The sequence below is a fragment of the Eublepharis macularius genome, chromosome 4, assembly GCF_028583425.1.
Source record: "Eublepharis macularius isolate TG4126 chromosome 4, MPM_Emac_v1.0, whole genome shotgun sequence".
Classification (NCBI taxonomy): Eukaryota; Metazoa; Chordata; class Lepidosauria; order Squamata; family Eublepharidae; genus Eublepharis; species Eublepharis macularius.
In genome coordinates, this window is record NC_072793.1 from 135,563,697 (window position 1) to 135,579,765 (window position 16,069).

At 44.8% G+C, this 16,069-nt stretch overlaps 1 protein-coding gene across 1 annotated transcript in view; it reads right to left on the bottom strand.

Moving 5' to 3' along the window:
- The window catches only part of CNTN6 (contactin 6), a 232,121-nt gene that overhangs the window by 63,437 nt on the left and 152,615 nt on the right, over nt 1-16,069 (bottom strand). Inside the window, 4 exon segments of the mRNA XM_054977138.1 lie at nt 3,491-3,640; nt 3,732-3,890; nt 6,413-6,530; nt 10,981-11,153. Coding sequence (XP_054833113.1) covers nt 3,491-3,640; nt 3,732-3,890; nt 6,413-6,530; nt 10,981-11,153 — 600 coding nt within the window.

The window sequence follows — 16,069 nt, forward strand, 5'->3', positions numbered from 1 at the left end:
CCTGTCCTCCTTAATTCTAGTTTGGTGGCACAATGAGTCTTCCTGTTGTGTTGGCCGCCAAGGGTAGTTATGGGGTGAAGTGCGATGGCAGTCCTCCTGGTTCAGTTGTGGAAAGCAGTATTGGGTGTGGCTGAGGGGCCACAGAGAGGCCTTCCGCTCCCCCCAATTCACCTGTGTGGTCTGTGGCAGAGGCCAAAGAGGTCTTTCTGCAGGGGGGAGAGAATCTCTCTCAACATCTTGAGGAGGGGTGGGTGGGTGATGGATCCCTGGAGGAATGGTATGTGTGTTATGAAAGATCCCTCCTGTCCCCATCCCAAACTCTCAGTGGTGTCCCCGCCTGCAGTCCACCCCTCACCCCATCGTCCGTGTCCAGGCCTGCAGCGCACACTGTAACCATTTGTTCTCCTTCCCCTGGGACAGTTAGCGGTCAGCATTACAACGCCTCCATATGGAGGCACTTTCAGGCCCTTCCTGATGACCCCTGTGTGGTGCGGTGCTGTGCCTGTGATGTCCTGGTGCTCAGGGGCAAAAACCCAAAGAACCTGTCTTTGACAGCCCTGACTCGGCACCTGAAGAGGCACCACCCGAGCCTGTCTCCCTCCTCACCCAGTGAAACATCCATTGGGGGGAGAAAGGGGGCTACGAGCTCTTCTGAGCGGGGGTCAGCGGGCAGATCACTTTGCCCTGAAGGTGATGCTGTTGAGAGCACAGCGCTCCGGCAGGCCGTGCTGGTGGAGGTTGTCCCCTTGGGGTCTGGGACAGCGCTGCTTACAACCTCGAGGCTGATGGCTCAGGAGGCGGCTGCCGCTGCACTGTTCCTCAGTGGAACCCTCGGGTGAGGACCCGAGGTGGCTGGGGGATCAGGTCCCTGATCCAAATGACACATCCTCTCCCTCCCACGCCAGGAATACCAGCACACTCCTCTTTGGCCTGGTGGTTGTGGGGGGATCTTCCCACTTATCCCCATATGACAGGTCCTCTCCCTCCCATCCTTTCCAGCAAGGCAGGAAGGTGGGTACTGTTGGCTGCTGCCGCCGCTGCACTGTTCCTCAGTGGGACCCTCGGGTAAGGACCCGTGGTTGCTGAGGGATCTTCCCCCTCCCCCTCCTCATAATGACATGTCCCCTCTCTCCCATCCTTTCCGGCAAGGCAGGAAGGTGGGTACTGTCGGCTGCTGTTGAAATTTTCCTTAGTGGGACCCTGAGGTGAGGACCTGCAGTTGCTGGGGGATCAGGCCCCCGCCTGAAGGTCATGTCCTCTCCCACCCATGCCAGGAATACCAGCACGCTCCTCCTTGGCCTGGCAGGCAGGCACATGGGGTACCACTGGCGAGTGGCCAGACCCCTTGCCCCCTGAGGGGAGGTGGCTCAATGCCACCTCCCCATGCCCACCATGCCCGGCAGCCACCGGCAGTAACCACCATTCCTGCCCTCGCTGGGAATACCAGCACACTCCTCCTTGGCCTGGCAGGCAGGCACATGGAGATACCGCTAGTGAGTGGCCAGACCCCCTGCCCCCTGAGGCGAGGTGGCTCAATGCCACCTCCCCATGTCCACCAGGCCCATCAGCTGCCAGCAGTACCCACCATTCCTACATTGCTCGGAATACCAGCATGCTCCTCCTTGGCCTGGTGGGTGGGCATGTGGGGGTGCCGCCAGTGAGCAGCCAGACCCCCTGCCCCCTGAGGGGGGGCAGCTTGATGCTGCCTCCCCATGCCACCAGGCCCGGCCACCGCCAGCAGTACCCACTGTTCCTACATTGCTGGGAATACCAGCGTGCTCCTCCTTGACCTGGTGGGCAGGCACATAGGGGGTGCTGCTGGCGAGTGGCCAGATCCCCTGCTCCCTAAAGGGGAGGTGGCTTGATGCCGCCTCCCCATGCCCACCAGGCCCAGCAGCCACTGGCAGTACCCACCGTTCCTACATTGCTGGGAATACCAGCGTGCTTCTCTTTGGCCTGCGGGCAGGCACATGGGGGTGCCGCCGGTGAGCAGCCAGACCCCCCACCCTCTGAGGGGATGTAGCTTGCCACCACCTCCCCATGCCTGCCAGGCCCGGCAGCCGCCGTCATCACCCACGTTCCTGCCCTCACTGGGAATACCAGCATGCTCCTCTTTGGCCTGGTGGGCAGGCACATGGGGGGTGCTGCCAGCAAGCAGCCAGACCTCCCGCCCCCTGAGGGGAGGCAGCTCATTGCCACCTCCCTGTGCCCGCCAGGCCCGGTGGCCACCGTCAGCACCCACCTTCTGTACACTGGGCCAATGTCAACCGGTGGCTCTAATTGTATCGAGTGGGAGTTTCCTGGGGGGCTTGGATTGGAGAGGGTATAACTCCAAGATCCCTTTTGCAATCTTGTCCAAACTTGGGTGATGGCTGTAGGAGGGCCTGCAAAACACTCCCCAGGAATATGGGCTCTCTAAGTGACACGGGGGCCATTCCGCACCCCATGAACCACGAACCGCAAATCGGTTCGGCAACGGAAAATGTTTGTTGCGATTCGCAACCTTGGGATCATCGTCGGCACTACACCACAAACCACAGAGTCATTAATTTTTTTTGGTTCATGCCCATGTCTAGTCATGAGTAGATATTCAATAATCATTACTCTTGTGCGGGGGCAGATAGTCATATAGCCCCCCACTGATAGGAGACCAGCCAGGAGACTAATTTGATAGATATAATTTCCTGGCCTCAACCATAGGCCTAGCGGAACATCTCTGTCTTACAGGCCCAACATAAAGATACAAGATCTTGGTGGGCCCTAGTGTCCTCTGACAGAGTTCCACCAGGTTGGAGCCAGGACTAAAAACGCCCTGGCTCTGGTTGAGGCCATTCAAACCTCCCTGCCCGGGACCTCCAGTAAATGTTTTCCAGCTGATCTAAGCACCCTCTGTGGTACCTACAGAGGGAGATGGTCCCTCAGGTATGCTGGTCCCAGTCCATTTAGGGCTCTATAGGTTAAAACCAGCACCTTGAACCTGATCCAGAAGTCCATGATGAGCCATAGCAACTAGGGTATGAGATTGGGCGAAGAGGTATGGGAAGAACCGTGATGGTCTGAAGAGAATAAGAGTTGATGGGATAGGCCAACCCAAAGCAGTACTAGCTGTTGGAGAGAGTGGAAACACTGGAATTGTATTTTATTGCCACATATAAACTGCTTTGGAGATTTTTCTGGACTGTAGGAAAACAAGCACACATTATACTATAGCATTAGGTTACTGTGGTTTAGGACTAATAGACAAAAAGCTATTCAAATTATTTGGAGTTTAGCAGTGTTGTACTATAATGCTACTGGGGGGATTTCATAGACATTTAACCATTTCCACTCCATATGGGGATTGTTTGAAGACTCCACCTTGTAAAAATATAATGAATAAATGAAAATCAACAAATAATATGCCTAAAGTCTCTCTCACACAATGAATGTGAAAGTTTCAAGCAATTTTAAAGGATTCCTTACCCCATCAGCAACATTTCTGTAAACTTACTAGATGCTTTAGTTTTGACTAGTTCAGATGGTGTGCTTGGCTCCCCAATCCCTATGCTGTTGCCAGCCACAACTCGAAATTCATATTCAACCCATGGATTGAGATCCACCACTGTTGCTGAGTGGGTCCTTCCATTAATAACTTCAGGAACTACGAATAAAATAGAAACAATTAGATATAGAAAGCAGTTTTAAAATATACCTAATACACAAATAGAGACGTCAGGAATACAAGCATTTACCTGTTGAAATTCCTTGCCATCCAACAGAAAAAGGAGTCCTTGTCTGAATAGTGTATATCTGGATGGGACTGTTATTATCTCTTCCTGGTCTCCAGTTTAGCACTGCAGTTGTACTAGAAATATGTTCAATACTAACATCTTTGGGTGGACCTGGAGTGCCTTATTAAAAGGAAAAAGTCCATATTACTTTAGCCAAAGAGTGAAATGGTTGCTCTTTGGACTCATGCATTCTTCATTCACTCAGTAGATGTATTGGGAATAGGTTTTGAAATCGAAATTGAAGCATCCCAGTGAGTCATCTAGTTCAGCCTCCTGCTGTAAGACAGGATAACCTATGTTTTAAACATCTTACCCCTCCAGTCTTTCCTGAAAAGATTACAGTTTAAAATAGACAAAAATGTCTCTGTCCACTTCCTTGGAAATCATCTAAGGGGGTTCTTCCTTCGACAACAACAAAGCCCATCATTCCTAAATCACAAACCATTATCTATCTCAGTTTTCTCCATCAATATAGCATTTGAAATAGAGGGTATATTTATTTGATTTCTATAGTTCATGAAAGCCATGGAGGGAAGTGGGGGGGCGGGAACATACCCTAGTTAATTCCAGCCACTTGCAGCCCATAATTTTCAGGATGTATGAAATTCCATGTATAAGATATAATTTCTGCACAGAATGGGAACCTCCAATCAAACAATGTTACCAAATCTTCTGTGTGAATACTGCCAAATATTTTCATAGCCATTGCTTTTTCTTTGCCTGTATCCATTACGGCACAATCAGCACAAAAGCAAAACATTCCCATCAGTACCCAAGAAGCAACTCCTCTGTCTACTCTGGCTGCTTGTCTCCTTGTGAAACAGGTGGATTAAATGCAAATTCTCCTCCCAGATTACTGTTCTACTATAGCTATTATGATACATGAACCTGTATCTCTGTGACATCCAAATGGTTATTAGAGATGACAAGTGGGGACCTGTAAGGACTTATGCGGGGCAGCTCATTTTCTCCTTCTGCACCGTGTCCTCTTTCCTTTGCCTGCCCCCCCATAGTCTCTCCCCACTTTCTTGTTTCCTTCTCTCTTCCCATCTGCCTTTGTCTGTTCCCATTTTCACCTTTCCCCCTTCAGCCTCAGGCAGCCTCTCCTCTATGACACAGTTGCATGGTGTCAGCTGAGCCAGGCTCAGTTGCATGGTGGGAAACGTGTAAGGACTTGTGTCTGTGGGTCACTTCACTTCCCCCTGTATCCCCTTCCTCACATTATTTCCTCTTTCCCTTCTCATGGCAGTCTCCATATGCTTACCTTACCCTACATCCTTCTCTCCTTCAAACCCATTAAACAACTTACCTTTTATCTTCCCCCCATCTTCATCTATATTTACTAATTTATTTCACAGTGGTGCCCACAGCAGCTTACCTCATTCTCCTTGCCTCCATGTATTCTCACAACAACCCTGAGAGGTAGGTTAGTCTGAGAATGTGTGACTGGATTAAAGTCACCCAGTGAGCTTCCACAGCAGTGTGGCAATTCAAACCTGGGTCTACTACATCCTACTGTTGAACTCTAACCATTTTGCTACACTGTCTTGGGGTGGGGGGACTGCTGTTGAGCAGTAGCAAGCAGTGAGGCCTGGGTGAGTCATGCAAGTAATGTGGTATTAAGTCATTTAGTTTTTGTGTCTGGCCCTGGCCCCAATGAATCCTCCCTCAAAAGCCCAAACAGCCTTGGAAAGGGCCCTGCCCTCTCCCCCTGCCTTTTATTGACGGAAACCAACCCTGGAATATGGACCTGTTATTTGGTTGCCTAGCAACAGCCACTGAGGGCATCTGGTTAAAACTACAGGAGTTCCTTTAATCATTTTTTAAAAAAAATATCCAATGTATTTTATTTTTTTTTAGATTTCAGATTTTTCTGCAAACCTGGGGCATTTTTCAGGTGTCCAGGAAGATTTGTCTTGTCTGCTCATGGATTAATTGACTATTATTTATTAAAAATTGCAGTATTTTAATCTCAACTTTTTGGGAGCAGAACGCTGTAATACACAGATAAACTTTATATAAAAAAGTTTACCAGATTTAGGCAACCTTAATGGAGCCCCCACAACTTCCTTATCCAATAGGCACAGTGGTTGTTAGTTCCTCCAAGCTTCTGCCTATCAAAAATGTGTTTCTCTTACTCAGAGAAAGGTTTCCTTTACCAAAAAATGAACCACAAAGAATGACATAATAATTACAAACAAATCAACATATTCTAAAACAAACGATATAAAAAACACATCTGACAGTGAAATTCTAGGCAGAGTTACTCCAATCTCGTCCCAATGAAATCAAGGGTTTAGACTGGTTTTACTTTTTGTAGGATCACACTGGTGTTCAACACAGATTTTGTGATTTGTGTATACAGGACATATTAAATAATCATTCTTCATTCTCACTAAGCAAATAATAGATTCAATTTAGCATGCTAAAGACATATTTTTGAGATGGTGAATATAGTTTGAAGAAGAGTGTGTGTAGCTTTGTTGCCCATTGGGTAAAACTTCATCTGAGGGTAGTAGTAAAAAACATTTTTGAACTGCAAATCATGACTGCAAATCATTTCATGCAAAAGAGCTTCTCTGAAGATGAAGTATTTCATATACTTTTACAGTTAGTTGCAATGTTACAGTTAACAGACTTACCCCTTACAATAATTTCTGTCATTGCAGATAGGCTGTCCATAGCTGTTTTCACTCTACATCTGTATTTCCCAGAATGGTTTAGCTGAATATTTCTTACCATCAAGTCCCCTACTGATTCCTTGAGGTAAAAAGAAGAGAAAGAAACAACTAATCACTCCCAATGTATTTTCCATACTGGACATTTTTATAACTTGCTAAGAAATTAATAAAATATGCAGCTTTAAAATTAAATTATTCATTGCTATCATCAGTTTTTTCCAATTCGACATTTTTATTATGGCTTCACAAATAATGCAAACATTGAATGCAAAAATTAATGGATTTAGCCTATATACAGGAACAAAGCTTCTGGTTAGGAAGAGGCTTTTAGACTGTGGGCAGAAATGCAAACCGTTCACCTGTCCTACAAGTAGAGAGAGTGACATGTCCAGTGCATTTTCTGTAGTGGTGGCTATGTACTAATATGCTGGCAACAAAAATAGAGCAAGGAAAGGATTAGATAAGCATTCCTGAAGACATATATTGGTCATGTGACTTGGAGTTAGGATGAAAGACATGGAGTTGTACAGAATTTATGCCTATAAAGCAACTGGTAACCAGGCACCTTGTTTGATACGTCAGTGGGCACAGGGGAACTTGAAAGTTGTTGCTTTCTAAAGAATATGAGCAATAGCAGAACATGGGCTGCTTCCACACACTTTGGATAATCCACTTTCAATACTCTTTAGTGAACATTTGAAACTGATTTTCCATGTGTGGAACAAAAAATCCACTTCAAAAGGATTGCGAAAGTGCATTGAAAGTGCATTATTCAACGTGTGTGGAAATGGCCATGGTGTGGATGCTGATGCAGATGCACATTACTGTTTAGGGCACAAGCTTAAGTACAAGTCATAGTAAGCACAGTTTAGTGCACAGCACAATGGGATACATGAGATTCTGTATTCAATGGTAACTTCTGTTGCATAGTACTGAGGATATTTGTTAGTTAATCTAGCAAAGTTGCACAGTCAGGAAAGTGTGGAATCATGTGTGATGAACTACTCTTCAAGCCAGAGCAACTGTTAAAACTTACTTTTATTGAAGCTGATCCACATTCACTTGCCCCTTTGCAGTAACAGAGGAAAAAATAAAAACATAGTGGAGAATCTAGAAACAATCTAAATAATGCTATTCACTATTACAAAAGACTAGATAATCCAGCTGCACATGAGTAAGCATGTGAGTGTGTGCCTGTTGCAAGCTTGCACAGGATAGCTCTTCTTTCTTGCAAGACCAGCAGGAGAGGGAGAACAAAAGGCACAAAAAGTGGCGTCAGGAGCTTCTGAAGAGACAAAGAAAGCCATCACACAAATACACAGTTACACAGCCTAGTTCTAGAAGAAGTGAAAATATAGTGCTACCGAGTGCCAGACATGCTGAGTTGCCTCTGTTCCAAAACATAATCCTAATATATAAAAGGCAACCCCTATTGCCAATGAGTCACTTTTTATCCTGGCACAGTAGCAGTGAGTCATCAGCAACACTGTGCTGCATGAAGATAAGCCTGGAGAAGCAGCCCTCCCAAGGAGGCCTCTGGAGGGCTGCATTGGTGTGGTGGCTGTCTCTGTCACTGCAGGGCCTTGGGAGGGGTGCCACACCATGCCAAGCCTCCCTGCCACCTCTGCAGTCACAGAGGCAGCAGGGAGGCATGGTGCGCTGGTGGGAAGGCCTGGGAAGGCAGTGTGGCTCTCTGGAGGCCTGGAAAGACCTGGCATAATGGGAAAGCCCGACAATGATCCCTCCACATGGAGGCTTGGAGCATGACAGGTGGCCGCAGCCATGTCTCAGACCCTCAAGCTGGCAGGGACCAGGCAGAGAGTGGGAGGGAGGGTCTTGGGGCCAAGGCTTCCCAAACCAGCATCCAGAGCATGGTGCTTGGGCTTCTCCCCCTCCCTCCCTCCAGACAGCCTCACTCAGCTGCAGAGAGCCTGGTAAAGCTCCGCTTTTCTCGGCCCCCATCTGTTCTCCATGGGTGCCTTGGTGGTTCGTGGGAGGAAAGGCTTGCTGAGGCTGGTTACGGAATGGGTGCGTGGAGAAGCCCCCAGGAAGAGTTGGTGGGGTAGAAGCAGCCAGCCAGCCTCCCTCCCTCCCTCTGGCCCAGGCTGTGCTCCATGGGGGAGTCCCACAAGGGGGAGGTCTCCCTGCTGCCCCCCCCACCTGCTGCTCTCCACAGCCATGACATGGGGAGGAGCACTGTTTTCTAGAGCCCATTGTTTTTACAATGGGCTTGATTGCTAGTTCAGTATAATCTGTTGTTTCTGCAAATCAGGGCCAAGCTACACATGACGAATGACACTTGAACGGCAAGTGGATTGAGTGGAGGGCAAGTGAACAGGGAGAAATACACTTGCCGTTCAAGTGTCATTCATCATGTGTAGCTTGGCCCTCAGTCTAAAACAGCAGATTTGTACAGCGTTTCTGAATACAGATTGCATGGCCCATTTCTCTGTGTGTATCTATGTGTCTTAGAGAGTACAGAAGGTCATGCCCTATTACCAATTGAATAGGATTACTTTACCAAGTAAAGCGGAGATGGCAGGGAGGCCTGGGACAGTATGCAGCATTTCTAAAAATGAGCAGGAACTAGATAGGAAATAAAATTTGGGCTGCTCTTCAACTACAGCTAGGGAATGTCATTTTCTGTCTGTGTCTGTCTATGTAAGGAGGAAAGGAGCATTTTCCATCCTGGAAGCCTCCTGATTTTCAGGCTGTCCCCAGGGACATTAAGCCGGGTTTTGCTGTTGTTACTTTACCCATGCCCTCAGGTGTATATTTGGGGAAGCCTGTTCCTTAACAAAGCATGAACACATATGAACACATGAAGCTGCCAAACTGAGTCAGAGCATCGGCATACAATGGTCATTATTATCTGCTCCAACGAATGGCTCTCCAGGAACTTAGACAGAGGTCTTTTACATCACCTGTTGTCTGATTTTTTAAAATGGAGATACCGGGGACTGAGCCTGAGAACTTCTACATGCAAAGCAGTAGTTCTATTGCTGATGTAGGCCCCTTTCCTCATGTCAAAATTAATTAGATGTATCCTGGATTTTAGCCCATTCCAAGGTTAAATCTAGTCATAAAGAAAGGTATTTATTTATACGATGTGTATTCCATCTCCCCATATATATGTTTCAGGCAGCTCTCCAGTTAAAACAATACAAAAATAAAATCATCAAACATAAACATTGAAACCAGCAGTAAAATAAACCAAGTGGCAACCAGGAAAATAGAAACAGCACAGGACCCTAAAATTTAGTTTGCATTTTTTAGACCAAACACTGCACCTAAAACCATCATATGGAACCTATCTTCAAACATCATGCACGTTGATCACTGTTTTTTTAAATATTCCCAATCATGGGAATGGAGCCTACACACATTTAGTTGGTATACTCATGGCTTGTCACTTGAGTGTAGGTTGGTGTAGGAATACACTTGTGTGGGTTCCTATCTAAATGCAATGAAATCAATGTACATAATATCAGCTGAAGAAGGCTAAAACACATCACATATAAAGAACTTAACATAATACACTTCAATTTAAATAGGTGAATGGTAGGCTTAAGCTTAACATCAGAAAAGAATACTATGAACACTGAAAGCAAAATAATGTGGCCTCCTGGAAGGCAGACCAGACTGCTCAGGCTGGGGGCAGGGTTTGCCACCCCGGAACGGGAAAAGGCAGCCGGCTTCTTCCCGGGCAACCGGGCATCGGCTGGAGGGCAGAGCCGAGGGCTTATAAGCCAGCTCCGCCCCTCCAGCCCTCAGTTGTCTCCACGTGCTTGGCCCAATCACCTCTCCCTATGGGCAGTGTAGGATTAGCCGGTCACTGTTTATCAGGGCCAGGTAGGAATTTTTTCTTCTTCCCTAATTGGCTTTAAAGGGGAGTGGTTTTTCGCCTACCTTGCAATGTGGGAGTCATTAATTGAGGTGTTGTGGCAGTTATGTAAATAGTTCGGCCACTAGCAGGATAGGATAAAATGAGCGGGCCCATGACCCCCTTGGCACATTCCCATTAGTTGGGAATTTAGGGTCTGTCAGGAGCAGCTGGTGAGGCTGTATGGCTGCCAGCTGCATGGGCAGACTGCCTGGTGGGACCCCTGGACAAGGCCGCCCCCAGGCTCCATGGCTGGTACGGGTTGAAGCTTTAAAGTGGAACCACTTGCCTGGCTGCCAGGTCCCAGCCATCCTTTAGATGGAACACCCCTGGGGCAGTAGGGGATCACCCAGACAGATCAAGGCAGAGGTCCAGGGGGACCCCAGGGTTTGACCTGTACCACAGTTAGATCCCTTGCCACAATGACAAGTTATGTTATGTTGTAATTAATAAACTGGCCCTTGTTTATACACAACCTGGTCTCTGCCTTTTATTTCGATTGGGTGGGGGGAGCAAATACATGTGGCATTACATTTATTTTCTGGTGCACAGGAGAACAAATGCACCTTAATATTTCTCATATGATTTCAGAATGATTTTAAAAATAAAAAAAATGATTATGGAATAAAGAGTTTATAAAACTTACTCCTCCAATTCTTTCAAAATGAGTTATTCTTTTAAAATCTATGACATCTTCATTAAACAACCATGAGAATTCAGCATCAATGGATGGATCTTTGGATACCTGACAAGGTAAGACTATACTTTCTCCAACAATAGCATCCATTTTGGAAGATGGTGTAATAAGTACAGTTCTCTCTGTTGAAGGGGAAAAAATAACTTATTTTTACATGCTATACCATTTAAATGGTTAAATACAATTTCCTCCCACCTCCCTTTTGACTTTTTTTGAATATATTCTTTGCACAGGAATCAGAGCCTGAGGACAGAAAGCAAAATTTTCTTATGGCTCACATGCCTTCTTTCAACACTTCTTTTTCATTTGTGAGTGGAACTTGGGAGGAAGTGGGGGAGAGGCGAGACTTTTTAGAGTGCTCTAATGCTTCTCTCCCCCAAATAATTAGGGGTCTCCAATGTTACGATCAGCCGAAGTTCTGATAATGCTGTCCATCTAGATATTTCCTTCATCTGGATTGGGAAACAGGTTAGAGTAGTCAACTTCTAAATATTTTCTCCAACCCTACCATTGGAGCCTGACCCTACAAATTACCTTGCTGATCCCACGCCATTTTGGATTAGATGTGAATGTCCAATGCCCACATGCTACATGAATTGTGTTCTTGTGTTGACCATGATCTTGATCATACTCATAGACTAGAGAACATGGACAGCATGGACCTCTTCTTAGCTGCTTTTATGTGGTTGTAGGTTAGATGCAGAGAAGCCTGGGTAGAATACAAAGGGCCATCTGGAACTGCTGCTTTTTGTGCTTGATTTCCCCCAACCATTCTTTACATGTCTTATAATGAACTTACATGGGATTTCCTGCTTCTATTAATTTGGGGGTTTTAATATATAATTTCAGATTTTTCTGCAAACCTAAAGCAATTTTTAGGTTTGAGAAAGATCTGTCTTGTCTGTTTATGGCTCCAGTCTCTGAATTTAAGTATACACAGATTTGTCTACATTGAGAATTAGATATATGAATGATAAAGGCATTGACAAATCATACTCTTCTATGGATCATGGCCATATATTTTCATACTGTCCCCACACCTTTTTTTTCTATGCAGAAGTACAAATTCTGCAAACAAATGTAATTTGGCAATAAGGCAAGTGAAAGAGGAGCCTGACAAGCATATGGCTAAGACAATAAAAATTCTTCTGGATATATCCACCACAGAAACTAGCCAAAGAAACAGATGGACTGTTAAACTACAAATATATGGAAAGATCACTGAAGAACGGGACTGTAGAAAAGCTGGATTCATTTTTTCTGTCTGAGTCTACATTGCGGAAGATGTCAGACTTAAGAACTAAGTCAAATGCATCTGATTAATTTTCTAGGACAAAGTGACAAGCTGAAAATGTGAAGATGCTTTGGCCCCATACATCAAAATAATTATATGAATGAAACTGGGTTTTATTAAATTGGTAATCAGCGTGACTGCAGCTTATTAATTCTTTCTTTCATAGTAGTGTGGGTTAGTACAAGGCTACTCAACATGTTTGTTGATATTTGAACAGAATCTCCCTGGCTCCAAGTTTGGAATGGTAATGATGAATCTGGACTTAAGTATTCCTTGGTTACAAACCAAACTGTGAAGAGATCACTGCCCCTTTCCAGCTGCCTCTCTGTGGCTTAAGCTGGGAGCCAAACTTTGCCTCCTCGGAAGGAAGAGGAGACAGACAGGCTTCCTGGCCATCTGGGCTTCAAGCTGGGGGTGGAGGCAAGAGCCAGAAGCGTCTTGGCCTCATAACCTCAGTTGCTCCATGAGATTGGCCCACCTGCTTCTTCCTGTTTTAGGGCAGGATTAGCCAGATGCTGTTCCAGATCCAGGTAGGAATTTTTTCCCATTCCCCCAATTGGCAAGAGGGGTTGGGTTTTTCGCTTACCTTGTGCTGAAGCAGGGATTGGAGGCATTTTGAGGAGGTGCCTAGTAGGTTTCACTGGCAGGAGAAAGTTGGTGAATAGGGAGCGGGCCAGTGAGCACCCCTTTGACAATTCTCCATCGGTGGGGAAATGGGGTCTGTCAGGAGGGATGGTATGCTTCATGACTACCACCACCTGTGCAGATCGCCTCCAGGGAACCCCAGGTGCAAGTCCTTCCCTCATGCTGTATGGCTGAGGCTTTAGGAGCTTGATGTGGGGAACCCTTTGCCTGGCCGGCCGAGTCCAGGCCTTTCTATGAATGGCTCAAGCCCGGGGCAGTGGGGCTCACCCAGACAGGTCACGGTGGAGGTCCTAGAGTGACCCCATGGCTTGACCTGTACCGCCAGTTTGCCTTTGCCACAGTTTAGTGTTGATATTGTATTTAATAACGCATCCCATAGTTCCAATGACTGTCTGTCTCATTCTTCCGACTGTGGGGGCAAATGGTGTTTGTCAAAATTATTCTATTGTGTTGGGTTCAGGAGACGATAACCCCACATTGACAGTGTTCCCTTCCCAGGAACTTGGGCCGCTCATCTTGTAGTGTTTGGTTCATGAAGCCCCATCCTATTCAGAGATACCTCAGGGTTCTTGTCAATCTAATGAAGTTAAGCAGTAATACATAGTTATTCTACCTATACCCAGAAATCCTTCTCCATCTCCTCCACCACCTCTATGTGACAAAATTATTTAAATAACTCCAATGTTATATAAATAGCAGCTCCAAAGTTACATAAATAAATTCCAGGTTGGTGGTCAGTGTCTGAAATAAAAAAGGAGTGAGGGGAAGACAGGAACCTCCTCCCCCCCATCAAGGAGCAGTTCAAATAAAAAAGATTGATCTTGAAAATAACATTCCTGAAGCTGATATGACTGCAGATAAAATGAGTTTGAGAAACCAAGAGTCATCTAATGGACAAATGTACCTATGATGTTCCCTCATCCTTAAACAGCAGAAATGGCACCTGAGGCATTTTTAAAATTCAAAAAAGCACTAGCTAGTTTACTATTTTAGAAGAAAAAGGTCAGATGAAATCATGGATTGAAAATTTACAAGGTAAAATCAGAACACAGATACTGAAAATAGTTTTGTTTTTGAGTCTTTTCTTCCCTTGGTTTTCCCCTAACCCTCTGATATAATTTTTTTTAGTATTTTTGTCACCTTTGGAGTTAGGAATACTGGTACTCACCTTTGAGTGGGTACTCCTTCTCTCCACATACCAGTGCTTTCCTTCAGTTCTTAACTTGAATCTGAAAGTCTCCACAGGCAGTTTCCAACCACACCCAACCAAGGATCTCTTCACTCTCCAGAAATACTTGTCTGTTTGACTAGGTAGAGAAAATCTCCTCTCCCTAGAAGATCTATCCACTTTTCCATGGCCAGTTTGGGAGTTTGCACTCACTTCCCAAACCAACTTTCCCCAGTGCCCAGCACTGAAGCTACCAGCTACTCCCACACTGCTTTTTGAAGGGAGGGAGAATGAGACATATGTATCAGCGAAAGGTTGGTTTGACCTTGAAAGACTGGGAAGACCACAACCATTCCGTGTGGCTTCCTGATCTGATTGACCTACTAGAGCCACATTAGCAAAGGTGGCCAATCTCTGGCATTTATGTATTTTGACCAATGTTCCTTGTTAAAAATCAATAACTATATTTATAACAAGTATGAACATCTACCTCAGCATTGTCTAACTGACTCTAATGGAGAAAGATACTTCTCAAAATCTACCAAATAACATTATTTAATTAGAGATACCTGTCCCCACCTGTAACCATGAGATTCAGGTATCTCAGGAAGAACATAGGGGTCTGTGGTAAAAAGAGAAACCAAAAAATACAAAGGAACAACTTCAAAACCATCTCTTTGTATGCTGATTTATTTTATTTTTAAACTTCTGGCATACAAAGAGCTAGTTTTAGAAGAGTTTCTTTTTCTACTGTAATGAAGCACATAAGTACACAATTTTATACTATTAAAATAAAAAGGAAATTCATCAAAATTATCTGAGAAACGCTGAAGCTTAGTTCTACTGCTTTATTTTGTTCTATTGTTTTGCTTTGTTAAACAGTTCAGCCATGCATTATGTGGGGTATAAGTGTGCATTCTTGCACTCGCAGCAAAACAAAAATGCATCTTTTATAGAAGGCTGATACCAGAACTGTCTGGCTTTGTAGCCTGATCACATCAACCATTATGAGTGATGCTGAGATCTTGGCTTTGCATAATACAAGCTGTTTTCTTTATGAAGTTTTCCTTTAGGTTTCCATCTCAAATCTTTTTAAATGCCTCTTAAAAGCTCCCTCTTTTCTATTATCTAGCTGTCTTGCTTACTAACTACAGCCATGTATTACAGAGCATGCCCCATTTTCAAACAGAAAAACAGACAAGACATTCAGAGCACTTGAGGTATAATAAAGACTTCTATCACAAAGAATAAACAACTCAATGAGCAGCAATAAACTTAATTTGCACATTAGATATGCTTTTTTGGAATTCTGACATTTCAGTTGAATATAATGCTGAAGCAATGAGGCCTATAATTGAACAGCCAAAACTTCTCTGAAGGGGAACCAAAACAAATGTTCCCTGCAAACACTATCATTATGATAGCATGTTGTTATTCTGATTTTTAATACATTTTGCAATTGTCAAATAGAAGCTTTTCTTTATATTTTAAAGATATAATTGACACACCATTCACAATTATGATACATGCTCACCGTGTGCAGAAATGAAATGTAATGTTCAGGAACCTTGAAATGCTGACTATGAGCCCATTCTGGTGCACACAAATTCTTGCACATACACAGTGGGTCTTTAAAAAAGCAGATCCATGCACATTTGTGCATGCACATGCACACATACACATATTCGTAAGGCTATGTTTCACACTGATTGCAAATCTATCAAAAGCTTGTATTATTGCTTAGGCAAGGATAGACAAAGAAGGGAGCAGTAGAATAAGGTTGCACTCCTCTGTCAAGAAGAAAAGCAAGAAAAAAGTGTTCATTCGCCCACCAATGGGTGATTTCCCCTGGCATCATTATTGTTTTGGCTTTCCTCATTTTAGGTTTTATTTTTAACCCCCCCCCCAGTAGTTATTGTTTTTTAATTAGT